The 23243-nt window shown below is 41.2% G+C and overlaps 1 protein-coding gene across 1 annotated transcript in view; it reads left to right on the top strand.

Moving 5' to 3' along the window:
* LOC124868771 (B-cell lymphoma/leukemia 11A-like) overlaps positions 1-19016 on the top strand; it is a 48415-nt gene extending 29399 nt beyond the window's left edge. The window contains exon 3 of the mRNA XM_047366344.1: positions 13236-19016. Coding sequence (XP_047222300.1) covers positions 13236-15217 — 1982 coding nt within the window. The 3' untranslated portion in view covers positions 15218-19016. The remainder of the gene's footprint in view (positions 1-13235) is intronic.
* Positions 19017-23243: the final 4227 nt, after the last annotated feature.

Below are 23243 nucleotides of genomic sequence, written 5' to 3'. Positions count from 1 at the left end.
AATTTGAGGGGGATGGAGCAAAACAAAAATTTTATTTTGTATATTTGTATATTTTGCATATATTTTATTTTTAATGTTTTCGCCCCTTTTACTCCTAAACAAAATCCAGTTCCAACAATTTTCTTCAGAACTCACTAATTCAATCTCAGTATCAGTCTGCAAAGATCCACAGCTCCTGTTAGAGAATCTGTTGATAGGACAAATACTAGTTGTGCACTCCACAAACCCGACCCCTGTGGAAGAGTGGAAAGATGGTTGAATTGTTGAAAGAAGGCCATTCTCTTTGCAGTTTCCCTCAACCTGTAGAGAGAACATGTGGAAAAAAGTATTCTGGCAACATTTGGCCGTCTTGTGAAACTTTATGTGTAGTGAAAAAATAACACCATGAAAACACCATCCCCACCATGAAACATGGTAGTGGCAGCATCATGTTGTGAGGATGCTTTTCTTCGGCAGGGACAGGGAAGCTGGTCATAGTTGATGGGATGGATGGAGCTAAATACAGGGCAATCCTGAAAGAAAACCTGTTAGAGGCTGCAAAAGACTTGAGACTGGGGTGGAGGATCACGTTCCTGCAGGACCACGACCCTAAACATCCAGCCATAGCTACAGTGGTTTGGTTATAATCAAAGCATTTTCAAGTTTTACAATGGCCCAGAGCTTAAAACAATTGAGGATCCGGGGGAAGACTTGTTCACAAATCATTTTGCACAGAGGAATACCTGAAAAATAACATTTTCTAAATGTGCAAAGCTGGCAGAGAGACATGACTCAAATGACTTGCAGCTGTAATCACAGTAACAGGTGCTTCTACAAAAAAGTGTTGCTAAATATAAATTAACTCCATGATTCTCAATTTCCTATTTATTACAAAAAATAGAAAATTTGCCATTCTTTTCTTTTCACTTCACAATTATGTACTAATTTGTGTTGGTCTATCGAAAAAAAAAAAATCCAATACAAATATGTTGAAGTTTGTTGTCGTATCATAACGCAATGTGTTCAATCTCAAGGGGAATAGGTACTTTGCAAGGCACTGCACATGAATATTTACTCACTCCACTCACCTGGTTTTAAATCATAATGTCTTTTTACAAGCATGTTCGGTGCAGGCTTGTGACATTGTGAAGGATTATTCTGCACTGTGATATGCAATCCAAATGGGATTCATTTCATTTACCAGCCAGTTTGTGTCCAAAGGGGCTTGAGATACAAGTGTGACTGACTCTGGGGGGTATTAATACCCTCTTGAATTGTCCTAACAACTTTACTGTGAAGTTCATGGATGGAGCGGAAGAGCAGGAAGGGAAGCATATGCAAGCTGTTTTGACTGTTTGACCACCTCCTTTTTCAGCCATGTCTCTTCCTGACTCATAATTGTATTGAAGGGGTTGAACTGGGTTGAACAGGAGGCCATTTTGCAAATTTAATCAATGTTTGGCGCAGCACAGTTTTCTCCTCAATGAATTAATAATGGAGCAAGGCATGGATGGTTGACTCAATGGCTGGTGGTGGGTTGTGGTGCTAAGGTCTTATAGTTTGAGGCCTTTACATTACAAAATCTTACGACAGAGAAACAAAGAGAAAATTCCTCTTAATTTGAGACAGAGTCGCTCTCTAACTTTCACAGTCTCCATGTTGTGAGCTCCATCTGACCCGATCTAAAGATTGGCTGTTGATACTCTCTTAACCACTCAACCACCGTGTGCACAGTCACACACTGGAGATTGGACGCGTGTTAAACCCTCAGTCTCCACAGCTCTGGGCCTTGGGACACTCTTAACACTGGCCCTCTTGTTTTAAAGTGCCATGTTCCTCCACAATGCCTCAAGGCTTCGGTGCATAACGAGCTGCTATGGTTGGCCTGAGCTCACATGCCCTGATCCTTACACCCCGAGGTGGAGGGACATGGTGAAAAATAGCTGCATGTTTCAAAAACAGCCCTTGTTCTCTGACATCTCCATGATGGCCATGCTTGAAAGCTTCTGGGGCAAAAGCAAGTGTGTTCAGGAACACACTGCTCTGGTCAATGTTAGCCAGAAACTCAGTTATTTGTTTGCAGGTTTATTTTTACTTTCCAACTTAACACCAAGACAAAGAAATACATTACATTACAATACGTTATATACAGTAGACTCACATTATTGTAGTTTTCATCATGTCTGTCTTTGTAATTATAATATAAAATGTAGACAGATATTTCTTGACAACTTGCATTATTAGATCAGATGAAATTGACTGTATTGTACTATAATTTAGATTACAGTTAGATTAGATTAGATTAACTTTATTGTTCACAAGAAATCTATCTTGGATACAAACACTGGCTGCATCACATAACATTCACACTTATATCCACTTTCTCCCACTGCATATTACACATTGACCGAGCACTAAAATTACAAGACTAAGACAAAACAAATAAATACAATAAAAACATAGTAAATACAGACTTAAATTGACTGCATGTAACTGGATCTGAATGTGACTACATAACTGGAGTGTGTTGGACAAAACATTTATTCTCTTTAATTGGATAAGAATTCAACTGGTGCGTTCAGATGACATTTGTTGTGAGTTGGTGCTTTATCCAAGGAACTGAATTGATCTGACCTGAACTGAATTGAACTTAATTGGGTTGAGTTAAAATAATTCAAATGAATTAAACTCTACTGAACTGGTATTCATTCACCCAAACTGAATTAAACTACATTGAATTCATTTAAATTAAATTGAGTTGAACTGAATTGAATTAAACTGAGTTGAGGGGTGCACCGTGGTGTTCTTGGTAGCGTTGTTGCTTTGCTGCAAGAAGGTCCTGAATTAATTAGTCTGTAAATTGTCCTTAGGTGCATTTATGCATGTTTGTTTGTTATGTGTGTCTCTGTGTTGCCCTGGAATGAACTGGTAACCTGTCCAGGGTGTACCCCACTTCCAGTCCACCAGCCTCTCGGTACCAGTCCCACTTGACCCTGCAAGGAAAAGCAGGCTTAGACAAAGGATGGATGAACCGAGTTGAGTTGAACTAAATTAGAGTGAACAGCATTTACCTAAATTAAGTTGAACTGAATTAAGTTAAAATGATTTAACTGAATTAAAGTGAATGGAATTTAATTTAATTGAACTGACTTGAACAAAGTTGAATGCCTTGTTTGTATGCTTTATTGAACCAAACCAAGGAACATCACAGAAACTGATAAAGGAGAAACCATAGATGTTTGTGTAGCTTTGTATTAACACCTGCCATCTTCTCATCAGATTCTGTTAAAGATGTAGTGATGAAAGAGTGGGAGGAGAGTAGCATTGAGCTGCATGAGGGGCAGGGAGTGAGAAGGAAGAATTATTATTTACTCATTTTAGACAGACTCGCGCTGTGTTTGTCACAGGGTGTGGAATTGCGTGTCTGATCTTCCATCAGCTCAGAGATTCTCTGTCTGCAGGTCTGTATCTGCGGTTCAAGGAATCAGTCTCTAACCCTTCTTTATCAGCTCTTCCTCATCAAACATTTCTTCTTCTTTCTAACTCTCTGTCTGGGTTCTGCTCTTTCTGCTCTCTTTATTCTTCTCTTTTATCACCATCCGAGTTATTCAACACAGCAGTCTCAACAGTGCCTACTAACTTAATTTTATCCCTTTGATTTTCAGTCTCACCTTTACATTTAAATATATTATTTATGTTCTTCTAACCTGAATACTGCAGGTGAAGTCTGCAGGATTTCTTTCACATCCTCTGCAATTCCTATTCTATATTAACTTAGTCTATTATTTTGTAATAATTATTTCTTGTTTTGTTTTTTTATGTATGTGAACCACTATCTTTAAAGCCATTATGCATAAAAAATAATTAGAGCAACATCTGAAAAGTGATGCTTGGAATTGTTTGCAGCCCCTGTTATTCTTGTACCCCTAAATATTTAGTTTGTCTTCAGAGGTCACTGCCATGTAGGGAACACATCAAACAGGTACAAGAAGGTGACACCACAGTGAAACCTTTTAACCTACTTGTAAACAGTATGTGAGGAAAACTCACACTGCTCATCACCCTGAACACACAATCAGCACAGATAAACATAGTGACAGCATCATGCTGTGGGGATGCTTTTCTTCAGCAGGGGCAGAAAAACTGATTAGACTTGATGGGAAGATGGATGGAGCTGGTAAAGGCTACAGAAGACATTCGACTGGGGCAGACCTTAACCTTCCACCAACACAGCAACCCTAAACATCTAGTCAGACCTACAATGCAATGGTTTAAGTTAAGGCATGTTCATATTTTAGAATGGCCAAATCAAAGTCCAGACAAAATCCAACTAAAACAAGACGTGTAAATTGCTGATCACAGATACTCGTCATCCAATTTTACTGGGCTTGAGATTTTTTGCAAAGCAAAAATGGCAAATTTTTCAGTCTGTAGATGTGGAGAGCTGGTAGGGACCCTGAAAACATCTGAAGCAGCTGTAATTTCTGTTGACTCAGAGGGCTGAATGCAAATTTTCACCACTTGTTTCAGATTTTTATTTGTAAGAATTATTTGTAAGAATTATTTTAATGACTCATTTTCTATTCATTCTCCTGTCATGTGAAGGCCGATCACAAAAAATCCTTTTGAACTATTCTGTAGTTTGTGAAATGTCACAGTAAGTGAAAAGGTTTAAGGGATATGGATACTTAGTGCCTGGCACTGTAATGTTTGCTTGCATTCTTGCGGATGGTTTTCAACTTCAAAAAGACAAAATCTACTTTTGCAGAACAAGTACATACAAACAAAAAGTTCAGTGTCTCTATCCTCCTTATGGTTTTTGTAAGCTTCTCGTATTGGTTGAGGTGATGTTGATCAAGGCAAAACATCCACTTCACATGTCCGTAGTCCTTTCCTGTGCGATGTTTGTGATGTTCTGTCCATCTCTCCGCATGTCAAGGAGGAGAAAAGAGGGGAGGTCAGATACAGGGCGCTGTATGCTCCGGTGAAGCCGAATCTTGTCTTGGAAAATGGTATGCAGGCTAATAACGCGCTCCACTCGTCCAATAGCAGGCGCAGAAACGGTTTTGACAGTGTCGAATGCCCTGCCCTGGGGGCCTTATCATCCTTCACTGCTTGCCGGCCTCCCTCCCCTGTTTCTTTTCTCCTGATGCTATCTGTCTGGAGATTTATGCAGAAATGTGCATCTAGCCAACCTCCCTAGTCCCCCTCCATCGTTTCTGCAGGGATGGCAGCCTGTCATAAGCTGAGCTATGCAGAGATAGTACAGCTCAGGCTGCTGGCCTCATGTCGTGTGGAGGCTATCTTGTCATAGCGTTTTAAACAGTGATGACAAACGTATATCTGAATGTTGCTGGACGTATTTTCATATGAAAGAAGTGGCTACATTTTTATTTTACTTTGGTGTACTCCATTTATTTAAATTACCTTTTATTTTTTATTAACATATTTTACTCTGCTGTCCCCCCTCCAACCTTCAGGTTATTGAGACATATTTTTTCTTTGACAGCACACTTTCACATTTCCCCTCTGAAGTGCTCAGAGACTTCTCGCCATCTGGGATTTTGCTCACGTCCAAAAATAGTCTTGCTTGATTAGGTCTTCTTATGTACCTGTATATGTGTACTTAAAGTGGCGCTCCTCACGTTGCAGTTTCTTTGATATCTCTCCTTTAATGTAATTCTTTTTCCACAGAGTACCAGCATTTTGTTGATGGTGGTTTGATCCTGCGAAGCAGCTCCCAGCTTGACAAATAATCTCTGTGGACGCTTACATAAGTGACGGCCTGTTTAATTAAACTGGTTAAGCTTGGAGGCCCCCAGGTCTTTTCTCCGCATTATTAGAGCCAGCATGAGAAACAATACTGTCTGGCCTCTCTCCTATACGGTAAGCAAAGAGCAAATAATGATCTGCATTGGAGACATAGCTGGTCCTGCCCGTTAGAAAGGTCTGCTGGACCTGGCTTTGCCCAGGCACGACACTGCTCAGGCAGGTTTAGTCACAACAAATGCAGAGAGAGATAATAGAGAGATAATAGATAGAAGAAGAGAAATTGATGCATGGATAGATGTTTGGGTTGCATGGTCAGTTCAAACTCAGTTCAACCGAGAAAAGATCAAAGAGAGTAAGGTCACACAGGGAAACAGACAGTGTTGAGCTATGCTAATTTTAAAACGATTGTGGCAGGCGCTGTTACAAATTTCCATTCTCTCTCTCTCTCTCACACACACACACACACACACACACACACATACACACACATACACACACACACACACACACACACACAAAAACATCTATTGAAAATGCCATGTGGGCAGGTAACACTGAGTGTGCATGAGCAGCATAAGAGAGCATGCCAAAGCGTATCTTTATGAAGAATATGCTGTCTTCCCCAGCATGCACACACAAATTAGTCTATTGTGTACGGTGCTTGCCTTCCTTGGTCCCTGTGTGGGTGCCATCTGTCTATAATGGTTTGTTAGTAGTTCAGAGCAACTCCTCACTTCCACAGTTGCTCTTATCAACTTTCAGGAGAACGAGACGGGGAACAGAAAGGTGAGACAATGCCAACAGCCAGCAGGTTACTTTAAAACTGGGCACAGACCCTCCAAGTCCACCATGCATCTTTATCTTACAAACTTGCCTTTCCCTTTTTGCTCTTACTGCCAAAATAGGTAAATTTTCACAATATCTTGTGCACCTCTGCTTTTTTAGCTTCCAATGTCCTTCTATGTTGTGTCCATTTTCTGACTCTCTCTCCCTTTATGTGAATTATCCAGCAGCTAGTAGTGGACTTAGCCCAGTGGTGACATGTGTAATTCCAACACCAATTACTATTGGCTGGTTTTCTGTTTAGCTCACTGTATGTCTTGGATTTCTTTATCTCAGAAACAAGTGTTGGTCAGACAAGTCTCTTCCCTGTGTCCAGATGCTCTGCAGGCCACAAAAAGCCTTGCTGATTACAAAGAAGTGAGAATATGAGCCTATGTGTGCAGCAAGGAAACATTGACAGAGAGACAGAGTAAAGTAAGAAGGGAGGTCAAGCATGGCTGGATGTTAGACAAATCAGCTTATGTATAATGAGACCTTTAATGCATGGATTCTTTGATTTATCTCTGAAGCTGCTAATAAACAATTTCCTAACAATCCATTTAAATATGGCTGAAAGTCATTTAGAAGAGAGGGACTTTTAAAGAGACCTGGGCCACAACCACTCACCGTCTTTTCGCCTCAACATGTCATCTGCTGCTTCACTCTTCACCCCTGTCCAATTCCTGACTGTGAATACCCTAATGACATAAACAGAGTAGTAATCACATTAACGCCAGTTACGACTAAAGGCACTCTTAGGTACTGTACTGACAAGCCTCCTTCCTCCCAAAGCACTCACGCCAACACCTATAAACACTTATGAATATTGGCAAGGACCTGTATTAGCATAATCACTTTTCAGGTGTTTGTAAGTGCTCTTTCAAGCCGTAGCAACTGATAACTTTGAGAAATGGCCATGACATGCTGTGTCCTCCATGTCTTCTGCTTTTCTGCCATCCTCCTCCTCTGTTCCTCTTCCTCCGTCTCCTTTGGAGGACTCGCGAGCTAATCTTGTTAGCTTGTTCCTCCATTAGCTTAATGACCAATATCAGTGAAAGCTATGTGGTCACACCAGGACAGCCTTAGACAACTACTGGGGATGGTCAAGGACAAAACAAACAAACAAAAAAGAAACAGAGGTCAAGACAAGTGTGGCAACTTTTAAAAGTAGGACCAGAAAGTTTAGAGTACATCTAAGAGTGGAAACTGATTTCTTCATTGCTTCAAAACTGTTTTAAAGTCATCTCTTTGCACCGCCTATTGTATAACTTCAGGTTGTCTTAAGTTACACAACTGTCTCTCTCAACATCACTGGAAATACACACAGTAAATTCCTCCAAATTACGGGGATGAGGCATCTTTACCAACCTACCCCTTCTAAAGAACTCTACAGAACATCCCCTTTGACAAAATAAATTACAACTCAATTCCAGTTTTTTCTTTATTTTTGCGAATACCTGAAAATGTAATTGCCATATTCTTGTTTACTTTCCTGACCCAAATACGGATTCAATCCAGGATGCAAGAAAGCAAATAAGTTTCAAAGATAGTTGACTGCAGCAACAGGTCTCAACCGCATCTGGAAGAAGGAAAAACTTATTAGATTGAGAAAGATGGTTGGATGGATTTTCTAGGTTACTGAAAGAAAATAACGGCTTAGTGTTTAGGGGGATGGTGGTCTGCTCAGAAGGGTTAAGATGATCCTGGTGGTAGAGGGACGGCTTGCTCAGATGTGGTTTGCTTCCAGAGAGTGTGTCAGAGGGGTTTGGTGTTGAGATCCAAAGGAAGGCTAGGTGGAGAGCGGGCAGGCAGAGGCTTGAAGGAGGTAGAATGACAGCAGTGGATTACCGTGGGCACGATTCTGGGGGCTTAGAAACATGGAGGTTTCAGGTTTTGTCAGGAACCAGCAAGAGGACTTAAACCTAGGAGGCACATTGAAAAGCAGGAGGTGAACCCAAGGTAAAAATCAGGCAAAAACAGAAGTCAAAAATCCCCCAAGGGACTTTCAGATGGCTTGATTCTATCGGATAGGTTGAGCATAAGGCAAAGACTGGTTGTCAAAACAGCTCCTTAAATCTCCAGAGACCTGGTAAACTGATCATCTGCAGGTGTGTCCTCACAGCCAGCGTGCTGTCCAACAAAGATCCTCTGTAGGAGAGAGATCTCACACAAAACAAATTCGCACTCATCCACCAGGATCATGACAGTAAGGTGCTTCAGGCCACAAGATATTTAAATTTTTCTACCAGATCATTAAAAAATAAAAAAACAGCACTGTCCAACTTAATATTTGGGATGATAAAGCTCTGATTAGCTATTATGTGTTAGACTGTTATAGCATGAATTCGTGGGTTCTCACCGGGTACTCCGGCTTCCTCCCACAGTCCAAAGACATGCCTGTTAGGTTAATTGGTAACTCTAAATTGCCCTTAGGTGTGTGAATGGTTGTATGTGTGTTGCCCTGCGATGGACTGGCGACCTGTCCGGGGTGTACCCTGCCTCTCGCCCATAGACTGCTGGAGATAGGCACCAGCTCCCCCGTGACCCACTATGGAATAAGCGGTAGAAAATGACTGACTGATGACTGACTGACTGTTATAGCATGAATTCATTAATTACACTTATATAGTAGCCTTTCTGTCATGGTTGATCATTGATTGTGTGTGAAAGAGAGATGTTGTTACACAGCTAGTTAAACAGAACTTCACAATTTTTGAAACAAAAGACAAAATGATTGCAGAGGAAACATGTTAAACTCTCTTTAGTATCTTATTATAAATAGTATCTTATATAAGGCTGCCAGCATTTATTAATCCAGCTTGTTCCATAATAGACAGCATTCGACTCTTCAAAAGTCTCCATGTTGTGGCAGCCAGTATGTCTGTAGAAAAGGGTTTTCTTTCCAGGGATGCTATTAAAAGCATTTTCACTTTGTCTGAACACCTGACTGGTACAGAAAATGGATTGTTAGCAACAACTTTAACAAAGGAGAGTGTTAGAAAGTTACTACTTAAGCATGCTGAATTCACTGATAGGAAAATTATTGAATTTTCAGTTTTGCACAGGGTGATTACAATTCATGGTAAGTTGATTGGCACAATCCCAGTAAGTAGCTCACTTTTTAGGTGCATCTCTAGTATTCGCTCTAATGGCTTAAAGTGAGAAAATTCCCACCTTCAGTTGGTCCAATTTGCTTTTACACAGAGTTGTTTTAAAATGGACCAAACAAATTCTTGATGTTGCAATGGATTGTTTCTTGGGCAACATTGTGCTGATCTAGAAGAAAAAACGAAAAGTCTGTCTCGCCGGGGTTTCTGTTGCTGCTTTGGTATTCAAATATAGTTGTCCACTTGCACCTCTTCAAAACATTTTCAAACTCTTTCATCTTCGGATTTGCGCTTTTAATTTGGTTTTCCTCTACATCTCCTTTTACTCAAATGCGCTCCTCTTACGTTACATCCTTACTTCCTGCTTCTGGTACATTGGTCCTGCATGCATTCACACTGCAAGTGAACTACTCAAGGGTTTGGATAAACCATGCAGAGACTGGCAGTTGTAACCATGCCAGGATATGGTCCTCTGGTCTGTTTCAGGGTCTGGGATGGGTTCACACCGGCATGATCCACTCCAGAATCCTGACTCTGGCACGGTACGAAGTATTCCAAAGGTTTGGTGTGAAAGCACTGTAAATGCAGTTACAATAGACCGTCAGTTTACGCATCACCTCACACTCAGGCTACAAAAATAGTTACATAATCCAAACCTTTACGGTGCAGTTACAACCTCTATTGCCAAGTTTGAGGTGTAATATCAGCAAGTCGACTTCAACCCCCCTTTGCTGCCTTGGACCTTAAAGAAATCACACGTAGTCCTGTCTTGAGGCACTGTGTGAAATGAGCTCGTATTAGACAAATGTACACCTCAGTAACCTGGACTGTATATTGCTTTGTAAGCAGTGTAGTTTGGGATGATAGTGTGAGTAGGTTGTCAGGTTACTTTATCTGCTATTCAAGGGACCATAGTTTGATCATGATCAAGATCGTATTCTTTGCCCGATGGCAGTGGAGTTACCGATAGCATAATTGCTTTCTCTTTCTTTGTGTTGCAATACACAGAAAGGCCCAAAAATACTTTGTGAACTCTGAATTTTTTTTTCTTTAGTTTCCCCTGATTATTGTTGATTTACTTTTTTTTTTTGCCCCTTTCTCGTGTTCTCTTTCATTTCTCCCACACATTTTGTGTTTTCTCTCTCTCTTTTAAAGTCCTCTCTTTCAGCCCCTTGCCATGAAATGGCAGCTAAGGGCTTGTCAGTGTGGTTTCTCCTGTCTGCTGATCCTATTTCAAAGGGACCAGGAGATCCAGCATTAGCCTGAGCTCTGCTGCTCTCCAGCCCTAACTCGCCCCAGACTTTTAGTTACTAGAAGGAGAGAAACAGATTGAGAGAGAGTGGGAGCTTCTCTTTTATTCCATTAGAGGACAGACTTGTTTGTAAGATCCTCCTTCCTCCCTCACAGAGTTCTTTGCTCTTCTGTTCTTGAATATAAAAAAAAACATCAAACGCCTTGTCAAAATGTCTTTTATCCCTTTGAATTACTTTTCTTCCATTCCCGAGAGGATGGCTATTAAGGACAATAGTGGGCTTATTTAGATATCTTATGTGCCATTGTTGTGAGTCTTGGCATCTGTTGTTCTGACTTTCTGATGTGCATCATTGTGTCCACTCCTCAGATGCAAAAAAACAACTATTTTCCTTGCTTGTTGTGTGAGCACAGTTTGTCAAATGTTCAAACATGAAAAAGTGTTCGTATTGCTCAAGGTATGCTGTTTGCCATGGATGAAACAATGAATTAAAAGAAATCTTTTAAGAGTTGTGGTGCCTTTTGTGTCCTTTAGATGTGTTGAGGGTTGTCATTAGGACTGTCCCAGTCAAACCACACTTCTGGTTCCCTTTTTGACTCTTTCATTCACTTTTCAGACACCTCTGTGATTTCTTCTCTCTGACAGGCACAACCCCCTTATCTTCCTTTTTAGTCCTTCAAAATAACAGAACAAGAGTATGTTTTTCTCCTGCTGCATTGACATTGTCTGCTTGCACATTAGGCTTGCATGGGGGAAGTATATGCAGGCTGCAAATCAAAGGAAAATGTACACCAGAACACAGGTTATTGCAACCATTTTTATGGGGGATACGAGGGCTCTCCTTTTAAAGCCATAAAAACACACACATAATCAGGAAGTGTGCGTTAATGTAACGGGCACATTTTATTTGCGCTTATGAGAGGAGAGAGTGTGTGAGACAGAGAGCAAAAAAGCGTATGGGCAAATGGCTTTTTTATGATGGAAAAATTCCATAGTGGGTCAAAGCCCATTGCAGGTGGCAGCAATTAACTGTAATTTTTGCAGATTGTAATGATCCATAATTTACCATTATACCCCCTTCCAACTCTTTTCAGTCAGGAGAGAAAGGTTTGTGCAGAGGTTTGATTTGGTGCACATTTTATGCCGCATTCTGTTCTTCAAGTGGGAGACTTCGGAGGGGGGCCTCTGTGGCTGCGGACACACGAGATAGGAGGCAAAACCACAAAACATCCAACTCTTTTCACTACGGCTAAACCACAGCATTTCTTCTTTCGCCGCTTTCTCTGCCCTCTTCTTCCCGCTTTGTCTGTTAGCCATGTCCGGCTTAAAACACACACAGTCCACATCATACATGCACTGCCTATCTTTCTCTCTCCCAGTCCCTTCTTTTACTTCTTTTGCACAGTATGGCCCTGGATTTTGGGTTCAGTGTCTGCAAATGACTTTAGAAGAATGCCCTCCAGTAGAAAAAAAAATAGAGAAGAAAGGATAAGAAAGGCGAAAGATGAAAGAGGGGGCACATTTGCAAGTGGTGGATGCTTCTTATTTTGCATAGCTCTCACTTCTGCTTCCCCCTTCTTCTCCTTTTCTATTCACCTGAGAGGATTTAAATAAATCCATAAAGCATGAAATATCAGAAATAGAAAAGTACTGCATGAAATGCATTTTCAAAGGAGCCTCCCCACCCACACACTAACACACAAACACAGTTTTTCTCCTGGCTTTTATTTCCTGTGAATGTGTTTTTTTTTGTGTGATAAACATTAGTACAATTATTAACATGTGACCCCTTATTTGTGTTCATCATTAACATGTAGCATTTGATACATGTCCCACTTTAGAATCGCTAATTTCACAAACGAGGTATTGGAAGGGAGATGAATGTGTTTAACGAGATTAGGCGTGCATTGTCAAGCAAATCTCAGGTCAGTGGACAAGTGCAATTGAAAGTCAAATCCTGCTTGAAAAATTTCTGTGCCTTCTCATCTGTGTAAATCGTGCATTGGTAACAATACATTTTATTTAGATATTTACAGATCCTCACACAACTGATTTTCACCTTTAAAAACCCCCAATAAGTTTTTTTTTAAATAAAGTGTTCACAATGTAGTTTCTGTTTATTAAATATTTTTTAATGCTTTAATCTATTTTGATAATTTTGGTTAAAGTATGCTAAAGAAAGATTAATTATGAAAGTTAAAAACAGAAACTTTTTTTAAAAAACCAGCAGGTATGTTGTAAATCTTATCCAACTGTGTTTTATTTTAATTTAGCTTTTCTCTCTGTGTTTCTTTTTTTGTCAGATAAAGATGAGCCCAGCAGTTACACCTGCACCACATGCAAACAGCCCTTTACCAGTGCTTGGTTTCTGCTCCAGCATGCCCAGAACACTCATGGCTTCCGCATCTATCTGGAGAGTGAACCTGGCAGCCCTCTCACCCCACGTGTAGCTGCCGCTCCAGGGATGGGGGGCGATTGTGCCTCCTCCCAGCCGCCCCTCCATGCGGTTCACTTAGCAGATGGCAGCCCTTTCAGCCTCTTGAGGATGCCGGGTTCAGGGTCTGGCCGGGATTCAGCATCCACACCGCGCGAGGGCCGTTACCCCCGAACTCCCCCATTGTTCAGCCCACCGCCACGCCACCATCTCAGCCCCGATGATCTTGCCCTGGCAACCCACCATCCAAGCGCCTTCGACAGAGTGATGAGGCTAAACTCAGTGCCATTAGATCCCAATCAGAGCATGGACTTCTCTAGACGTCTGAGGGAGCTTGCTGGCAATGCCACTGGTGGTTCTCCGCCTCTCTCCCCTAACAGACCTAACCCTATGCAACGGCTGCTACAGCCATTCCAGCCAGGTTCCAAGCCTCCATTTACAGCCACTCCTCCTCTCTCCACCTCTCAGTCTCCATCTGGTTCTCGCTCCACCCCTAATCCTGTATCAAATGCTGTCCAGCCAGGTACTCCTCTCAAGGCAAAGTCTTGTGAGTTCTGCGGGAAGACCTTCAAGTTCCAGAGTAACCTTATCGTGCACCGGCGAAGTCATACCGGGGAAAAGCCATTCAAGTGTCACCTCTGCAACCATGCGTGCACACAGGCCAGCAAGCTAAAGCGTCACATGAAGACGCACTGTCAGAACAAGTCATCGGCACTTAATGCCAAGTCAGACGACGGCCTCTCAACTGCCAGCTCGCCTGAACCTGGCACCAGTGACATATTGGCCAGTGCCACGGATGCTCTCAAGTCTGTGGTAGCCAAGTTCAAAAGTGAGAACAATGGAATTATGCCTGAAAATGAAGAAGAAGAAGAGCAGGATGAGGATGAAGAAGAGGAGGAGGAAGAGGAGGAAGAAGAGGAGGAAGAAGAAGAGGAGGAAGGAGAGGAGGAGGAAATTGACAGTAAGCCAAGAGTTGAAGAAGGGGGAAGAAATAACTACCGCTTCAGCCTGCGGCTGGAAGGGGCCCGCCACCACCAGAACAGTGATGCTCTACACCCACATCGCCGGAGCTTGTCTCGAGAGCCTGCCGATGATGACTCAGCTGTTGAATTAGACCGTGCAGATGATGCATCAACCACTTCCTTCAATGGGCTTGGACCCCTATCCAATGACAGCCTCTCTAGAAAGCTGCTGGGTGGCAGGATTAGTCCTGGCTCACTCAGCCCTCTATCCAAGCGCATCAAGGTAGAAAAAGACCTTGATCCCCCTACTCCTACCATCCCCAACACTGATAATGTCTATTCTCAGTGGCTAGCTGGTTATGCTGCCTCCCGGCAACTCAAGGACCCCTTCATCAACTTTACAGGCGGGGACTCCAGACAATCACCCTTTACCTCCTCATCCGAGCACTCATCAGAAAATGGCAGTTTGCGCTTCTCTACTCCGCCTGGTGAGCTCGACGGTGAACGGGCACCTTCAGGACGCAGCGGCACAGGCAGCGGTGCCAGCACTCCGCATGGCGGTAGCGGAAATGGCCGGCCGAGCTCCAAGGACGGCCGCCGCAGCGACACCTGTGAATTTTGCGGCAAGGTTTTCAAGAACTGCAGCAACCTCACAGTGCACCGGCGCAGCCACACTGGAGAGCGACCATACAAGTGTGAGCTGTGCAGCTATGCGTGTGCCCAGAGCTCGAAACTCACCCGCCACATGAAGACCCACGGACAGATGGGCAAGGACGTGTACAAATGTGAAATTTGCCACATGCCTTTCAGTGTGTACAGCACTCTAGAAAAACACATGAAGAAGTGGCACAGTGACCGCCCTCTGGCTAATGACATTAAAACTGAATAGGCAAAAAACAGTTCTCTCTCAGCCCCTCCACCCCCCCCCACCCCCCCACCCCCCAGCTAAAAAGCAACCCTGGCTATGTAGCCAATAAGCATTGGGGAAAAGACAACAGGGTTCGACACCGGAATGCCGTGCAGCCCTGCTCTCCATCCCCTTCTGGAGAAAACTTGATGCATGATCCAGTACTGGGGCAATACTATTGCATCAGAACTTTTTGAGCCTTTCTATTGTGCAATAATTTACACATTTTGTATTTTTTGTAACTGGACAGCATGCTTGGTGTGTTTTGGCTACTTAAAGAGAAAACTGTCCTTGGCTGGAGGATTTTGGTTGTACATGTGTTGCTGTTGGTACTTTTGATTTTTCACTGCGTAAGAAAAAAAACAGTCAGTTCTAACCCACGCTGCATACAGTACATACTGTTTTACATATCATGTACAGTTTTGCGCTCAAACATAGCAGACAGTGTCATATAGTCAAACCATCAAGACAAGCAGGGTCAGACATAAAACCGATCTTTGTGAAAGATTTTCCATGCAACATTGAGATGACGTATTTATCCATATGTATATAAACATTGGGCTGCCTATGAAATGCTAGGCACTAGCGCCATTAAATATTTCTTTTACAAACATCAATGAAACAAAACTAACAATGTGGTGTGACATGACGACAGAGTGCCTTGGATATTTTACCTGCATCAGTTAATACTCCTTTTTGCTCTAAGCTCGGAGTTTCAGCTATAAATGATTACAGGACACGGGGAAGATGCAGGTCCTTGCATCAAGCACCTGCACAACCTGATTGTTGTATTTTTGGTTTTTGCAGAACATAGGGAACCAGCTGAGACAAACCTAGAAAAAAAAAGATTTAATGTATCTCTGGTAAATCATTTAACTGCCTGACTCATACATATTAATGCTTTCATGATTACAGTTCTGTTTACTGGCATGTTACATGCTTAAAAGGGGTCAGAGGTTTTTGGTTTTGGTGTTTGTGTTTGGTACAACTGAAAAAAAGGTACTGTGACAAGTTGTTTTACCAACGTGAAGCTCTTAAAGGTTTCAAAGTGTTTATATTCTTTGAAAATGTTTTTCCTTTTGTGCTAGCCATTTAAGCTGTTATTTCAGAAGTCACTCGAAGACAAAGCGGGATTTAGTTCTTGCAACTCAAATAGACTAAAGGAGAGGGATCTGGGTTTAGGAGCATGAGGGTGGGTGAATGTTAGAGATGAACCAGTCAGGCTTTTCTTTGCCGATACCATTTTGTGATTTTCTGTTGAGATCTGACCTGCCAGTTCCATAGCACACAAAAGAGAAGAAGACGTACTGCTGATCCTGTTATTGAGGTATTAGTTTTGAATCCAACATAAAGTACATTAAATTATATAACTCTAATCTTTATCTTAAGTTATTCAACTCAAAAAAGTGTATCAACAGTGTTTATAGACTGAAAATGGCAGGAACATTGAATTAATAGGGGAAAGATTTCAAGTTTTTAAGCATTTTACCTACCGATCAAGTAAAATTGGCCAAGTCTTATCTCTGACCGACTAATTAGTGCATCTCCAGTGATTTAGTTTAACAAGTGTCTGACAGGATTAACATGCGTCCACAACCAAAATCCAATTTTTATTAAACAAAAAGTGCATCCAAGTACATGCTGTTGGTTGATGTGTTTGTAGATCAAAAATGATGTAGATTTTGAGCATTTAATCTATCGGAAAATTGGTTCATTCTGATCGCTGGGTGATGAGTTGGTGAATCTCTAGAGGTTACGTTTAACAAAAAAATCCTTAGAGTGAAAACCTATTTTCCGCATTATGTTTTGAAAACTGACTGTCTAAGAAATAAATAATTTCAATTAAAAAAATAATCCCCCCCTATACATACATACTAGAAAGGTCAATTTGTTTTAAATTTTTTGTAGACCTTCTAATGGTGCCAGTTTTTTCAGTTATTTTTATCTCCAGCCCTTGTCAATGATAATGATGATATAGCACTTGTCACTCTGCCTTGGATTCTGTATCTGTCTCTCTAATCGGAGGTACAGTCGGTTGAGTATAAAATGAGAACCAGATTCCAGATCTGGCGCTACCTACATGCACTGTTCAATTTTCCCAGTTTACAGTTGGGCGCTCAAGGGAAAACTTGCTTCTCTGCTGACAGATTAGCACGGTGTCATTGCTTAGCATTAAAAGTAAAAATAAATAAAAAAGAGGAAGATTAAAAAAAGGTGTTGATCTAGAGTCTTTTGCCAGCCATGTTTCCTTCTGAGAGCTAAACAGAGGTTTTGCTCTTGGGGGTATAAATGCAGGAATTGCCATACAAACATAGAGATGTAATAAAGCTCAGTGTAGTAAATTTAGATTTAAAAAATGAATGAAATCTGTTTTAAATAACACTTCAATATTTTTTAGGGGAAACTGTATTTAAATTTTGTTTTAATTTGTTTTTTTTTTTTTTATAATTTTTTGATGTTTCTCTAATCTGTTATGGTAGCATCCAGGACTTGATCACTATGTAATGAAAAAAAAAGACAACAAAAAAAAAAAACATGTCTCTGATCTTTTTGCCTTTACTATAAAATACAAGTCTTCAGGTTGAACACAAATTTGCATTGAGGAGAGATTTATGATATATAAATATATAGAGAGAACCTAAAACACAGGAAAATGCACACTCTTGTAAGTTCCTATGTTCAAAACACATCTATGGTCTACTTTTTCCTGTATTTAGAATGGTATTTGAAATTAATGTTCACTTAGCGTAGGCACTTATACTATTTATGTTGAAGCCTGTATTTTTAACTATTTTGCCTGTACTCTTTAAAGGTTTCAGTGTACTCTTTTTTTTTTTTTCTGTAGTGAAAAAAAAAATCCCAACAAGCTGCCAGCGTATATTTTCTTAATTGGCAGGATAATATAGTGTGAATAATTTGTATGCTTGGGAGAAAAAAAACATGTTTTCTGAAAAATAAAAAAAGCTGTGGTATTCCCCAAAGGGTGAGAGGCCATATGATGGCCTTTTCAGGCAGTCCCGCTGGGGAAGGTGACCACACTGAGGTAAAAACAGGTGGTTGTACATATCTTTTTAGTTTGTTTATATATTTCTTTCTCTCCTGCCATTTTATATGCAGAATACAAGCTATTGTTGGGTTTTTCTTGGTAGCCAACTTTTTACTGTCTTTGATCATGTACCACCTGAAAACATTCCAGCTGTTTAAAATAAAATTAAAAAAACATTTTATCATATGCAATCAGTCCAATATCAACTTGTAAAAATTTGTTTTTCATTGACAAAATAAACCATGGTGCTTTTTGATTAGAAGATGGTACAACTCATATGCAAGGAGTAAAATCACAAACAGAAATGTGGGTACATGCCGCTGATATTGGGGTACATTTAACATTTAATCCCGTGTCCTGCATCTGCTTTCAAGCTGTCTGCTCTGAACTGAACTTGAAGTTGGCCCCTGGCATAGGCCGACATTATTTATTCTGACTACACAGACATACACACACACACACACACACACACGCGCGCACACACCTGCTCTGTTCAGAACAGAGTCACTGCAAAAACACATCAGTTCAGTTCTTCTCCCTTCTTGATGAATTGTGACGGCTTAATTTCTCTGTTTGATGACCAAAGGTCATTGACCAACATCTATGAGTTTTTGCTCGACTTACAAGTTTCTTGTTTTTATTGTTTTCAGTTTATGGAAATGCCACTCTATTTTCAGCTGTTTTCTTCACTCAGCCATTTTGTCTTGATAATAATAATAAAATGTATTATATACATATCTGAATTCTGCGCTTCTTCTGTTGCACCACCTGTTCTAACCTGCCTTCTTAAAAATATATAAACCATGAAGTATATATGGAAGACAGAAACATCTGAACTCACAGAGACACAATTTATTATTAGACTGAGGTGCACCACTGTTTGTTTGATCATAATGTTAGAAGTTCCTTGTAGTATCTCTTCTCTGTACCCTTGTTGGGGCACCAAAAAATCTGTGTAGTTGTAAAGCAGCAGGACAATGACCATAAACATACAACAAGATCATCACTAACAGATGCTTTTGACAGATGCTCTCCATCCAATCGGAAAAACCAAAGATTTTTCTATATTTACTTGTAATTAAACATTTAGAAAATTTCCCAATTATTCACTTCTTTGTATTGGCTTCTCACAAAAAATCTTAATTATATACATAGAAGTTTTTGGTTGTAATGTGATGAAATATAAAAAGCGTTGCTGGAAAAATAATACTTTTTCAACTGTATTCAGTGTCAGGTGGAAAGAAAGACAGTGCACATGTTTTTCAGTGAGATATTTGCCAGAATCAATAACTCCAAATCCTTTATTGGTGACAGTTTAGAGGCTGTAAAATATGCATTTCCTCAGTTACTGTCCAGCCTTACTAACACTGAGATATAGTGGCATAAAGAGGCCGAGGGGTGAACTTTAGCCTCTTATTTACAAGACAGTAGACAGGCACCCTGCCATCTCTAATTGTGCACACAGCATTCAAGTCACACACAAATAGACACACATGCACATACAATAAAAAAGCACACACAAGTCAGAGGATGTTGATAATATGACCCTTTTATACTGGCCATATAAACTCTGCTAGGCATGCACCTAGGAAACACTGTGCTTACATTAAACAAGTATACATTAACCCGCGCATATGGATGCTTGTGATTGCAGCTTATTGCAGTGAATAAATGCATCTACCGCCAACATTGAATGTCAAATGCAACCACAAAAACTCAAAATTTGGCAAAAAAAAAAAGCAAAGAAACAATAAAAAACTGTCATCCTAATCTCAATATCTTGAGGTTCAAGGTCAGATCAGTCCATGTCTGGAATCTTTTGGCCTTTCCCGCTTCACCTCCTTTACCTTCCCCTCAGACTACCCAATGCTTTGGAATGAGCCAACCCTGCAGCGTGCCAATGGAAAGCCTGTCATTGATAGACCAACCATGTACCTGTGCCAACCAGTTACCAGTGCCAAACTTTGCATTTCTTACTGAAATCCTAGTGACCACTACAAGGCTTGCCCCCCTGTGTGTTTGTGCACCCACTGTACGCACATATAAAACAGCACAAATGCACAAAGTGTTGGAATACACTTTTAAAGAATGCATTGTCCATAAACAAAATTTTGAGAAATGTTGTGATCTTATAGGATGAAACCAGAAAAAGGTTTCCCTCAACTAAGGCCTGCGTGTGATACATTCGACACATTCCTGCCCTCAGTCCTTCTCTTCACTCTAAGGTCAAAGTTTTCACCTTATCTGGAAACCATCAGAAGTACCAGTCCCACCTCTGAGAGTCATTTTGTTTAAACTGTTGCACGTCGTTAAAATCCCTTTCTCTAATTCTAAGATGTAGAGGAAGAAGGGGAGAAAGAGAGAAAAAAGTCACACACGCAGACATTTAGAGCAATACTTCACAAGCGAGGTAATCCAGGTCTCTGCCAAGTCTTTCCCTGCCAGTTACAGCGCATATTGTCTAGCGGGCAGCCTGCGTGTCAGATGTTGTGAAGTGGAGAGACCAGGGAGGAGGAGGACGAAGGGGGTGGGGCGTTGGTTCTGCTGTGATCCATTTTACTGTTTGGCCGGGACTTTCTTCTCACTGTGTGGTCACACGCCAGATCAGCGCAGCCTATGAGGACACTTCCTGGCTGCAGCTCCAAGAAGAAGCCACGTGGTCAAGACAAGCAGAAGAAGTATAAGAGGTTTGTGAGGAATTTTTGGGATGAAGTCACTCTGCTTTTCTCATTTTTGCTCTCACATGCTCTCACTTTTTCTTACACTTCCTCCTTGATCTTGCACTTCAGCATAAGTCCTCAAGTTCAACCAAAGCCTTGTCCTTCCATTGGTCCATTCATCCATCTGCCCTTCCATCCGTGCTCTCTTCTTTTTCCCTTCTCCACCCCCCCTCTCTTCTTTCTCTCCACTCAGACAGACAGAGCTACCCTCCTGGACGTTTCCTTTCTGCCGGCCTGCCCCAACAAAGGTGCTCAGTCATGTGAAACCAAATCTTCAGCCCCCCAAAACCTAACCCTTGACCCCTTCAGTCTTCACACAGCCAGAGGGGGAGGGGAGCAGTGGCAGGAAAGGGAGGCTTTTGGGAAAAGGTCAAATTCCCCAAGACACTTTTGTGTATGCACGTGTGTGTGCGTCTATGTATGTACTAGAGTGTGCATGCACCCGATCTACTATGTGTGTTTTTTAGTGCAAGATAAGCATGTGTTTGATTCTGCATACAATCATGCATGAAGGGAAAATTCCCCTCTATACTGTATCGTGCTAACTTTGAAGTTGTTTTATATGCTTGCTTCTTATTAGAGGTAAACACATGCACCTTTATTTGAGAGCTCTTTCAGCCCTGAAGCATCGCTAACCAGCAGACAAAACATGCACTGGACCTGCCTGGGCAGAGCTCCTCTCCTTCCACCCTGTGAAGGCGATCCTTAGATTTCTGTGTATGTATGAGTGTGTCTGTGGAATACAGTTAGTATATGTTAGGCACGGGGTGTAAGCTGTCCTGGGTGATTAGCGTTTTTATATTGTTCCAAGGATCCCGGACAAGGCCCGGTCTTCACCACACCATGACACAGCTGCAGTCTGCCTCTCCATCGCTGCTCTTCAGACCTCCCCTACTCACAGATACTTGTGAGGCGAGCTCGAGGCGGGGAAAAAAATCTGTCTAAACTATTGCTAGCAAAACACTGAAGTAGGAATGTTAGAGATATAGAAAATTAAAATAGGGTAAGAATCATTAGAAAAAATTAGCAAGACAGAAAGAAGAGGCATGTTAAAAAGGATTATGATGTTAATTCAACACATCAACTCTCTCCTGGACAGGATTTCCTCAGCTTTGCTGGCTTTATCTGTCTTTAAACACACACCAGGACCAATAGAGAAAGATGAGGCAGAGACGAGAAAAACCTTAAGAAAGATATCTTATTCTTTTTTCTTTACAAACACCTTTAATTGGAAAAACAAACTAGAGAATTTTTACCCTCTAAGAAAAAATACACTTTATCTCTCTATGGCGGCTTTTTAGCACAAGTTTTACAAGTACCACAATACTGACACATATTTTAAAACAGCGGCTCAACAGGACATATTGTGTTGCTGTGTCCTATAAAGAAAACAAACCAAAAAAAATTTCTAGCGATTGACAGTGCCTGATTGGTTGAAGGATGGAGCTTAATTGTGCATTTCATCCATCCATTGTCTTCCACTTACATGAGATCGAGTTGTTGGGGTGACAGGTCTACCAGGAAAACCCAGACATCTCGGTCCCCAGTAACTTTCTTTAGCTCAGGAAGGATCCCAAGATGTCCCCAGGCCATTAGGGGTATAACGTCCTTCAAGCCAGTTTTGCATCCGCCCCTTGGTATCCTCCCTGTATGATGTGCCCTGAAAACCTCCAAAAGGAGACATCATGGAAGCATCCTGATCAGTTCCTTTAACCACCTCAGGAAACTCCTTTCAAAGCAAAGTAGTTTCAGCTTTACTCTGAGCTCCTCTCATATGTTGCAGCACTTCATCTTTCGTCTAAAAATAAGTACAGCCACTTTATGGAGAAAACTCATTTTGCTTTTTGGCTCAGCTCTTTGTTCACCACAACAAACCGGAGCAATGCCCCCATTACTTCTGACTAGGCTACAATCCATCTATGCATCTCCTGCTCCATCCTACCATCACAACACACCAAGATAGTAACTACTCAACTTAAAGCAGTGACTGACCTGCAACCTAATAGGTTATATTGACTCTTCCTTTCGAGAACCATAGCAACATACACTATATTTCCACAAGTATTGGGTCACACCACCTCATCAATGAATTCCAGTGTTACAAACACTTCTATGGCTGCAAGTGTAGAAAGTTTGGCGTGGAGAAACTTGACTGTCCTGCACAGAGTCCTGACCTTAACCTTCACCTTTGGAATGAATTAGAGCGGAGGATGCAATTTTGGTTTTCTCATCTAACTGAACA

Source organism: Girardinichthys multiradiatus, chromosome 5 (genome assembly GCF_021462225.1).
Source record: "Girardinichthys multiradiatus isolate DD_20200921_A chromosome 5, DD_fGirMul_XY1, whole genome shotgun sequence".
Taxonomy (NCBI): Eukaryota; Metazoa; Chordata; class Actinopteri; order Cyprinodontiformes; family Goodeidae; genus Girardinichthys; species Girardinichthys multiradiatus.
The sequence above is the reverse complement of the archived record's forward strand: the minus strand, read 5'-3'. Positions and strand labels throughout refer to the sequence as shown.